General features: G+C 34.8%; 1 protein-coding gene across 1 annotated transcript; it reads right to left on the bottom strand.

The window, feature by feature from the left end:
• On the bottom strand, positions 1-11,157 carry LOC132112061 (bifunctional 3'-phosphoadenosine 5'-phosphosulfate synthase 2-like). Its single transcript, XM_059519653.1, has 12 exons — positions 10,646-11,157; positions 7,119-7,233; positions 6,438-6,673; positions 5,986-6,124; positions 5,764-5,882; positions 4,561-4,674; positions 4,146-4,257; positions 3,288-3,493; positions 2,939-3,074; positions 1,884-2,152; positions 1,042-1,271; positions 1-172 (listed from the first exon to the last, which is right to left on the bottom strand). Exons 1-12 carry the CDS (start codon positions 10,670-10,672, stop codon positions 31-33), a joined length of 1,845 nt encoding a protein of 614 aa, XP_059375636.1. The 5' UTR covers positions 10,673-11,157; the 3' UTR covers positions 1-30.
• Between the last annotated feature and the right edge of the window lie 570 nt (positions 11,158-11,727).

The following is an 11,727-nucleotide window of genomic DNA, read 5'->3' on the forward strand; positions in this document are numbered from 1 at the left end:
TCTGTTTGTTGGAACTTCTTGTATGTGTCATCACTCATCTTTCTGTAGAGAAATGTAATAATCTGTGAGGACCTTCCAGGCTTTAGGGGCCATGAAGCCATCTGGAGGGTTCTCTCCACTGCGGGCCAGTTTGCGCATCTTGGTCCCAGAGATGAACTCAAAATCAGCATGTCTGCATTGTTTGAAAACAAGAGATGTAAAAGCAGCCTACTTTTCATGGTTCACAATCACTAAGTAACCACATTCATATTCAGATAAGGTTTGCTTAAGTTCCTGGTTACTGGAAAAATACATTTACATACATCACCGCTACTGAAATTCTCCTAAATCAGCATATTTTAAACAGTCTAAGAGATGCTCTGTCTTTCCATTTAAGTCTTTATTATTATTATTATTATTAATTTTGCACAATGAATTGAAATATCATAAGTCAAGTGTTGCTTACTGTGCTTTTACTTGTCAGTATATTAAATCACATTCATTTATTTTAACGTGTTCGATTTATTTTGTATCTTCTTTCCTCCAAAATATTTCACACACACATATTATGTACAATTAGTGATAAAAAATTTATATGCATGTAAATGTGGTCAGTTTGTGGCATAAACCATTTCCAAAGCCACTTACAGGAATAGTTCACCCAAAAATGTAAATTTTCTGAACATTTACACCTCAGTTCATCCAAGATCTTAATGAGTTTGTTTCTCCATCAAAACAGATTTGGAGAAATTCAGCATTACATCACTTGCTCACCCAAAGCTGTGTATTTATAATAAATAAATGCATCATGAGTTGTGTGGATTGCTTGAGGATTATTGTAATATTTTTATCAGCTGTTTGGACTGCAGAACATCCATAGGTGAGCAAGTGATGTAATGCTATTTTTTCTAAATCTGTTATGGGAACTTTCATTCAATTTTCAGTTCATTTTCATTTTTTGAGTAAACTATTCGTTCATTGGATACCAATAACAGAGAGTTATTAGCAGTATGCTTTAAAATATTTTTTAATACTGTTAAACTTTATGAAATTCAGTTTTACCTGTCTTTGTCATAGAAGTCCATAGCTTTCTTGGTCTTATTGTATGCAGCCACTCTGAAGGGGATAATTTCCACAGAGGTGAGTCCAGGGGCCATGGACAGAACTTTACCTCCATGAGATGGCTCATACAGGTCCTGTCCTGTCACTGGGTGGGGCATCCCAGCAGGATCACGACCCACAATGTAGAAATTAGATCCTGATATCATCCTTGCACGGCAGTGCCACTGGACCTGACAGACACATCGAAAAGGTTAGCTGTTTGTGTGGCACTTAATATGTTATGGGTGAAATGACAGGAGTTCATAGGAATTTTTGATGGCATTCGAAATCACATACTTCCCAACAACATTGCAGTACATTCATTGACACATTCATACTACATAGAAAATAACATTTTTAAAGTTCGCAAAATAATTACTTATTTAAAAGAAATACCTAATATTACTTTATTTACACTACCATTTAAAAGTTTGGGGTTGTTAAGATCCTTAAAACTGGAAAACATTTATTTTTTTATCAAAAATGCAGTAAAAACTATAATATTGTCATATAATTAGAATTTAAATGAACTGTTTTTCTATTTAAATATATATTAAAATGTAATGTATTCCTGTGATGGCTTTAGTCCAGGCTTTGTGTCACATGATCCTTCAGAAATCATTCTAATATGCTGATTTGTTGCTCAAGAACAGCATTCATGTGAAATAAAAATCTTTTGTTTATAATAAAAAAATTTGATCCCAAAACTTTGAACAGTAAACTAAACTATAAAGTGCTTAAAAATGATTGCCATTTAGTATTTCATTTTCCTATGTGTGTGTGAAAGACAACCATCTTCATACCTCTGTAGGCCCAGCATACATCATAGGGGAGGGAAAGATGGCCACAATGGTGGATTGTGGGTCTAGGATGCCATCCTCCAGCACGGCTGCATGTTGTTTCATCCTCCAATCTAGAGGCACGTCATCATCTTTAGTCCAGCCACCCAAAGGATGCAAAAGTAGCACTGGCCTTCGATACCCGCGTTCCTCCAATCGTCGACGCGTGTCAGTCATAAGCAGGGCATGGCCATTGTGCACCGGGTTCCTTAGCTGAAAAGCAAACACTGCATCTGGGGAAAATGATGCAATCGTCAATTCCAGTGCTTTAATTAGTTGTTGCATAACCATTGTGAAATCCAGAATATGATACTTTTTTCAAGAGGGTGCAAAGGACCTACAATGCCAGAAATCCAAGACACTCATGTGGGGTATCAGATTAGCAACTTTGATTTCTTATTGGACTTTTTTAAATTGACACCAGCCAATGAAAAGGCAGGGATGTGGTGTCCCATACTTGGAATTTAACATTTAACCCACACAGCAGTGAGTAGTGAACAAACACGTACACATTGAACACACATCTGGAGCAGTGGGCAGCCAATGCTGTGACACCCAGCGATCAGCTGGGGGTTCAGTGCCTTGCTCAAGGGTCTCACCTCAGTCGTGGTATTGAGGGTCTGCTATGACTGCACCGCAAATGTGGTAAACATGTGACTTATTTTAGCCACACCCTATCTAATAGTCTTTTTGCTCCAATCCACATGCTTTATCAAGCCAAAAAAAGTGTCAGTCGTGTTTTTCCATATGGGGTTTAAAAGCCCAATTTTACTATTATTACATTTTTAACATTGTGTCATACATGAGTGGTTTAGATTCCATGCTTCATATACAGCCAACAACCCTGATACAATGTCTTGCTGCCATATTTTTGGCAGCTTAAAACCTGTTTGGCTACATTGCATTACAAAATCAGATCCTAGATATATAATGACAGTGATTTTCATTGAGTTAAAGTGTCTCCAGAAGAACACTCTTTATACGTAGTTACTTGTTGACTTTAACCCGTTTGCTTTTACCTGCTTTCATCTCTTTAAATTTCTGCTTCAGCTCCCGTGGAGTGAGACGGTACTGATCCAGCCCATCGTTCCATCTGATTCTCTCCAATACCTCTAGTTCACCTCCTACCAGCCAATCACCGCTTTCCAAAACCATCTGTTCATAGGTGAGCAGTTAAAGTGTATGTATTTAGTGTGCATTTTTAAGTTAAAACAATCAACCATTGCAACAACTGTATTAAACACAAACACACAAACACACACACACACACACACATATATATTACAAATTTCAGTTAGAAATCCTTTTTTTCCACCACTTTGGTGGTTTGTTATAAATTCATTCTCAAGGTGTTTGCCAAATTCATACCTTTATATACGGGTGTTTGGGGCAGGTTGTCCCCCATTGACGAGCACATCGCTCTTCTTTTCGATGCTCAAAGAACTCTGGGTTGCGTAAGATGGCGACACGTTTTCCCTGGTACTCCAGAGCCACAGCCATGCTGCCCTGTAGATGTTCTTTAATCTCCGTTGCAACAGGAAGGACAATGGGTACTGAGAGGTTGATGGTACCGCCTGTATTTAGGAATAGGTAAGTTAATCTGCATAGAAATAATTTTAACGAGATGACTGAAATCACAGAAATTATTTCTTTATAATTATATATATATATATATATATATATATATATATATATATATTTTTTTTTTTTTAATAGAAAAAAACTACCCGAATACCTTTAACACATAGCATCTAAATTCAATATGCATCAGTAGCTGCCTGCTCCACTTAATCCCACTAACAATGTATATTAGTACACTTTGACTGTTATTTGCTTGGATGCAATTGCAACTACTATTAGAAAATACAGCCTCCTCCCCTGACCGATGTTCACTGACCAACCCAATTAAACCAAACGAAGCATGAGAATTTCACAGGAAGCCAGATCATTGCATCATTCTGTGTCCTGAAAGCAGCTTCAGCTCTGGCAACTGCTATTTTATGCATGAAACATCTTCTAAATAACAGTGCAAAGCTTAGATCAGTCTTCTGTTGCTGGTATCAGTACCATTCCCAGCATGAAGACAATTAACCTAACTAAGTCTGATTGCTGTGTTCTGCAGAATAAAAATGAGTTGATGGAGGGAGGTGTTTAGTACTGTAACAAAAGACTGGCATGGCTAAAACATTTCACCTCTTGTTGTAAATGTGTGTGCTTGTATGTTACCATCCAGTAGGTTGTTGAAGTGAATGACTTGTAAGTATTCTCTTTCCCTCATGAAGCCCTTGAGAGGACTAGCCCATCCTTCAGACAACACCTGCACCCACTGTAAGTCCAACTGCACACACAAATACAGAGAGTTGTGCTTAAAAATAGAACATTTAGCTAATATTGTATTCTTCTAAAAGTCTGTTCGGATTAATTGCCTGTAGGATGGAATAATAGGTGTGAGTAACTTTAAGGAACAGCATTCAAATCGTTATTGTTGTGGTTTCTGGAATAAATTAGCATTTTAAATTAGGGAGCAGCACACTGTTCACGGGTGTGCTGATGAAGCAGTTGTGTGTCTTCTTGCCAACAGATCACTCATATTTATGAACATGATTGATCCCTGGCCTTGAGGACGAATGTTTCTGGTTACCTTGGTGATGCTGATAGAGGGCAGGGTGCTGGCGTCTGTCTGTGCCAGCTTGAGGTTGTTTTCAGGCACAAAGAGTTCATGAATCTCCTCTACAACTCCACTGGGAACGATGCTCTAAGATAGAAAAATATCAAAGGGTTAAATTAATATACTGTATTTTCTATCTAATGGCATGTGCAGTTGTTACCATAAGAAGCTATTTTTATTTGATTTGCCCGTAAAAAATGACTTTCGTTGCTGTAATTGCAATGTTGTCAAGTTTGAGTTAAATGGAAAGGTGAAGATTTTTTTTTTTTTTAAAGAAAGAAACTGCATGGACTTTTATTTTTTAGGTATCAACATGTCTTCCCAAGAGTTGGACTATAACTCATGAGTTATACACTATTTTATGGTGCACAACTGTAAATTATAAACTTATTGTATGGAAAAGATCTATGTTAAGATTCTTCATTGACAGTAGTGTTCAAAAGTGTGGAGTCGGTATGATTTTGAAATGTTTTTAAAAGAAGTTTTTAAGACAAAAAAAAAGTAAAGACAAAAAAAAGTAATATTGTGAAATATAATTACAATTTAAAATGATTTTTTCATTTATTTGTATTTCCATATATTTTAAAATGTAAGTTATTCCTGTGATGGCGAAGCTAAATTGTCAGCTGTCATTATCCTGTCTTCAGTGTCACATGATCTTGCAGAAATTATTCTAATATGCTAATTATTAACGTGTTTTCTTTTAAAGAATTTTTGCTAAATGTCTGTCAATTTATCATGTGTGTCAATTTTGCAGCTTAAGAAATATTTGCTGAATACAAGTATTAGCCTAATTTCTTAAACAGAAAAACATTCTGATGCCAAACTTTTGAACGGTACTGTATTTATGTGTTCCACAGAAGAAAATGACCACACATAGGTTTAGAACGACATTAGGGTAAGCAAGTAATGACAGGATTTTATTTTTGGGAGAACTATCCCTTTAAGGAAGAAAGGCTTTATTTTTTCCACGAGTGCACTGGAGTAAAATATCCTGCCCCATCTACTAATGTTGTTCCCTTCAGACAGATATGTTGACAGAGGCTTGCAGGTGGTTATAATGGTTTCAACTACGGACTTCTGACCATGAGGTACTCCGAAGATAAAGGTACAAGCACCAATCGGGAAATGGCAGATGAAATGTATTCTTAAGCCTGTGTTCAGCTCCTGACTAACCTGTTCCTTCAAAAGGTCTACCAACTGCTGAATGCATTGGTTCACTGTGAGCTTTCCGGTCTTCAGAATCAGCTCAGGAGCCTCTGGACACTCATACTCAGAATCTATACCAGTGAAGCCTGAAATGAAGGAAGACAAGGTTTGTGAAAATGTGTTTTGTAGATTGTTTTACTTACTTTGTGGTACTGCACAGTTTTAAATGTTTTATGTTTTTTATATTACTTTTAATCTCTCCTGATCTTGCTTTTTTGTAGAGTCCTTTAACATCTCTGCTCTCGCACACCTCCAGAGGAGCGTCCACAAACACCTCAAAAAACGGCAAACCTGCTTTCTCATGGATCGTCCGGGCCTCCGCACGGTCCTGCAAGATGTTGAGCATCATGTATTTTTAGAGAACATTTTTATTAGAAATGGTTAATGAAAATGAAAACACAGTGTTTGTTTCTTCATGTGTTTACATATTCATTTGTCTGCTTTGGTTATTTTATAAATCACTTCGAACATCAGAATCTGCGTAAACTAACTATTTATTCTGCATTGGGTTTAAAACCTCTCAAAACATACTGATAATGTTGTGATCTTCATCTTGTGATTTGGATTTGATTCTTTGATTTAAAACCTGATTTAACAGAATCAGTGATAAAACAATCCCAGTCATTGGTTTGTTTGCTCACTTTGGTAAATGGTGAGATGAAACTTGTAATGCAAACAAGCCCAGCATCTGCAAACAGTTTGGCCACTTCAGCAACACGGCGAATATTCTCCTCTCGATCCAAAGAAGTAAAGCCGAGGTTCTTATTCAGGCCGTGACGGATGTTATCACCATCCAAAGAGTAGCAGGGAATGGAGTGAGAGACCAGATACTCCTCTAAAGCGAATCCCACCGTTGTCTTACCAGCCCCGGACAGACCTGTGTACACACACAAAGGAATTTCTTACACTTGGAAATACTTTGCTTGGGCTTTGTGAAACTTACACTAGTTTAAAATTTAGGATTGTGATTAATTAATGATCATGACAGTCTTTGTGTGCAAGTTGTTATCAGGAACAAGGAACATGTTTCTTGTTCATGTTCATTAAATGAAACTTGAGCCACACAAAAAGTGGGTAGTGAAGGTACATGAAGAAAAACGCAGTGTGGTGAAACTTTATAGTCAATTCCTGGGGTTTCAAATTGCTTTGCAGGTGTCACAGGTTTGTGAAATGATTTCCTGAGATCTGCCTAGCCTGACATCTTGTGTCATTGCTGTTTTTAAACAGATGCATTTTTTGGATTTCTTTATTCAGACTTGTTGGATATGGTTTATGTGTTTATTTTTTACAGTTGTTTGGGTGTGGGTGTGCCCATGGATTACCTGTGAGCCAGACTGTACATCCTCTGAAACCTCCTCTGGTTCCCACGACCTGCCCTCTCTTACTGCGGCTGACATGATGGGCCTGGTAAACCACATTAGTGGACTTTTGCAGATTCTACAAACACACATGCATACATACCAACGTTTAGTATAGTACTAGAATTTTAGACATATAAGCACAGGAATAAACAATGAGCTTTGATACTCCATTTACATTTTCCATTGAAGTTATATTTATGCATTTGGTAGACACTTTTGTACATTTTGATATCAAGGAAGTTTGTGTGAGTGTGTGTGTGTTTGTGAGAGAGGTTCCATTAATACTGTACATCTTTAATGAATAAATACTGTTTACAATTTATGCAAAAGTTGCATTTATCCAGATTATTAATGCCTTATTTTTTATTATTATTTTTTTTAACAGTGTTTTAGATGCTGTTCAGTTCTAGTATTTAATAACAACTGCTTCCAGGTTGAAGTGTTCATGAGAATCTGTTTCCTTGATTCTTTTTTTTTTTTTAAGATGAAATGATCACAATTTTACAGAGGATTTTTATTTCATATATATATATTGTTCTTTTGAAATTTCTATTCATCAAACAATCTAGAAAAAAGTTAGCATGGTTTCCACAAAAATATTTAATACTAAGCAACGGTTTTAAGCAAATACTATCTGAATTCAGCTCCCATCACAAGAATAAATTATCTTAAAATATATTAAAATGCAAGGTTACTATTTTAAACTGTTATAATATTTCACAAAAGTGTTTTTGTAATCAAATAAATGCAGCATTGCCAAACATAAGAGACTTCAAAAACATCTTACCAACCCAAAATCAAAGTAATGGACACAATTTTTCTATATGTCTTAAGAATTCCCAAAGATGAAACATATAAACCAAATCATATGCAAATGACTTTACTTATCTTTTCCTGGTTTGGAAACTCTGCAGTATGCTGTTAAGAATTAACTATCAAGCTATAAGAAATTTACAAAGGATTTATGGTATGAAGCAATAAGTAGTTAATATATCAGTGTGTGATAGGTATTGGTTTCAGATTGGGGATCATTAATGCTATGTGGTCAATGTACAAATGTTGTAGCTGTAATAATGTTGCTAATTCACATCTTTCTTGCTCTCACACGCACACTCATATTGCCTCAGCCTCAGTACCATGCAGAGCTCCTTGCTAAGAACCAAGTGGAAAAATACTGGGATTGTGTGAGATGAGCTGCAGGAAAACCACTGCTTTATAAACAGACTATTATCAACTAGGAATGCATCAACTTTGTACAGCACACACACCCTCACACAGGGTTATATATGAAATTATTGCTGACTGTTATGCGTCAGCTAAAAAAAAAAAGGATAAATCATGCATTTACAACTCAGTCAATGACATGAATTAGCCACACACTCACACACAGCCTATTATTCATACCCAGTCTCAAATTTACTTGTGGAGTGCTTGAAATACAAATAGATTAATTTATTACTGACTTCCAGTGAATCCTATTAAAGAGCACCTCTCTTAAATACATGCTTTTCCCCTTTTATTTTTTCTGTTAAACCAGATATGCAGTGCCACTATAGCTTTTTATGAATGAAAACTGTAGATGTCAAAGATAACAGCTTGAATATATGAATAACTGGCATTAAATCAACTAAATAAACTCGGACCTCTAATAGACTCTTAATTTAATTTAATTTAATTTAATTTAATTTAATTTAATTTAATTTAATTTAATTTAATTTAATTTAATTTAATTTAATTTAATTTAATTTAATTTAATTTAGTTAGCATTTTAAGTGATTTCTAAAAACGTATTTTGTATTTTAAAAATCTATTGAAAATGTATTGAAAAAAAATCTATATTACCAATATCAATATTTATCTCTGAGGAGGAATTTTTACATAAACCTTAATATGAATGTTTATAAACTTTACATTAACTTTATACAACCTCTTGCAATGCAGAGGTTGCACAGAATCTGATGCATTTAGATGCATTCACACTGACTGTTTAATACAGGACATGAATGCAGTTAACCTGGAGTTACAAATGCATAAATAATGTTTTGATGTTTTAAAAACAAAAAAAAACATATATATATATATATATATATATATTTAAAATTATTCTGGAGGAAAGGGGGAAAATATACTGTAAATATAAACATAACATCGCCAGTAAGTGGCGGCAAATCACTGCATGAGTGAGTCATTGAGTCATTCATTCAAGTGATTCATTCAAATAGCTTATTGATTCAGTAACGAAACATGTTGTGTGTTGTTCAGATGCAAAACAGTTCTGCTGTGGCTTTGAAACTATTTTCATTGTGGAAATAGAGCAAAAACAAGAACTTATCTATAAAATGTAAGTCAATTAATATTAACTTTTTGCTTATTGAACTTTTATAAAATCACATCACATTTGAAATCATACTGATATTTGGAGAAAAAAAACTTTAGGCTACTCTTTGTGTGATATTAACTATATCAGCTGATATAAATATAAAAGACCTATAAAGGTCCCCATTTGCCCCATTCTCTTGAATTTTGGGGTAATTCTTAATGTATTTTAATAGACTAAATCACACAGTGAAAGCATAAACTCTAAATGTGGTCACGTGGTAGTCTGAGTATACACATATATACATATATATATATATATATATATACACACACACACACACACACACAAGCAGTGTGTGTAAATATACACATCACATCTAGCTCAAAACTTTCTTAAACTTTTTTGTAGCCTACATTTTGTAGCCTACTATTCCAGTATCATTACATTTAGACAAGAATAACTATAATGAAAGCACATTTAACTAAAAATTCAAAATTAAAAGATCATACATCATGTCACATGTTACAATGTGAAGTTTTTAATGGTAGGCTATAAATGTATAGCTCAATATACTAATTTCAGTACTTTATACAGAAATGTCAAACCATTATTTTGTTGAGTATTAAATTTGACAGTTTTCATTAATTGTTCTTTGTATTCCTTTATAATTAAAACAGTTATAAAGGAATGTAAAGAACAATTAATGAAAATGTTTAAATTATTTACATTTATTTACAAGGCATAGTTCAATAAAGTTCAACAGAACAGTAGAACTGTAATAGTCAAAACGTTTGAAAACGAGTCACATTTCTGTTTAGTATTCATGATTATTTTATTAATTACCTTTTTATTTAGTTCTGTTTTTTTCAGTTTTATAACCTCAAATTTGATGATGTTTTTTAAAGCCATTATGTCTACAATAGCTTGATTTTCAGCAGAGCTATTGCCCAATATCTCCCCAAATGATCGCAGGCAGTTATATAACACAACAACAAAAAAGTTAGCTGACATGTCGAACAAATCTCATACATCCCCAGCAAAACACATCAAATGAGAAAAATCTAAATAAAATAAAAAAGAGAAAGAAAATATAGCCCTGACCAAAAAAAAATTTAAATAGTAATCCACTTTTGAGAAGTTCTGTTACGGGCTTTCTGTCTAATCTCACCGGTCTCGGTGTTGCATTTCCAGGCATCTCGCTCCAGTAGTGAAGTGCACTCGGGATTGGACCTTCGCTGGGAGGCGGGGCAGACTGAACTCGCAGGTAAACTTCTTGAAGGTAGTGTGTGGAGACGCGGAGAGAGAAGTGATTTTAAGAGTGTAGCAAAACACCTCGCAGCCCTGCCCTCGTCCAGCCTCCCGGCTCCCGCAATCTGCATGCCATACGGTTGAATGGAGAGCAGAACCGGTGTGAGACTGCACTGAGGAGGAGGAGGGACATGAGCTACCGGAGAGAAAGGAGGCGGGGAGTAGGATGTAAAGAGAAAAGAACCCCTTGTTCTGCAATCATATGTAAAATTAAAATGACTTTTTGGGCAAAATACAAATAATTCAACAACTTTTCAACGAGTCGACTTTTTAAGAGACTTCCTGTCTATAATTTTCTATTTGCCGTCGTCAACTAGCCTACCTAAAAGACTTCTTAAACAAAAACTTTTTCTAATAAAATCATATAAAATCATTTCAAGGTCCCCACACCTATTGTCCAATGAGTTTCCTTGACATTTCAATCCCTTCCTAAATAAGGGCAAAAATAAATAAATAAATATATATATATACTGTACAGTAATTACATTCACAGAATAATTCGATATTTCAGAGCATAACTACAAAAAAAGGCATATTCACTACAATTTATTATAACCTTCATTCATTTTGTAAGAACAAAATTTAATGGAAATTCAATCTGCTGAATTCAAAATGTTCACACGCACATATAGTCTTCAAATAAAATTTGATATTATATTAGATATTGGATATCTAAAATAATCTTTGGTATGAACAGATTATATACACACACACACACACACACACAACTGACTAAAACATTAACAGAAATACTGCATAAGTAAGCAACAGGCATCAGGACCGTCTACCAAAACTAGTCATGTAAACAAAGTACAGTTGATGGTTCATTGCTTAGAAATACAACATGTGTGAAATGTCAAAATGTATTTTTTTTTGGATTGGATGGTTGGTCAGAGCAGCTGATTTGTCAGCTTTGGAATTTGAAGTCTCTTACAGGTCCAT

Source organism: Carassius carassius, chromosome 31 (assembly GCF_963082965.1).
Source record: "Carassius carassius chromosome 31, fCarCar2.1, whole genome shotgun sequence".
NCBI classification, from domain to species: Eukaryota; Metazoa; Chordata; class Actinopteri; order Cypriniformes; family Cyprinidae; genus Carassius; species Carassius carassius.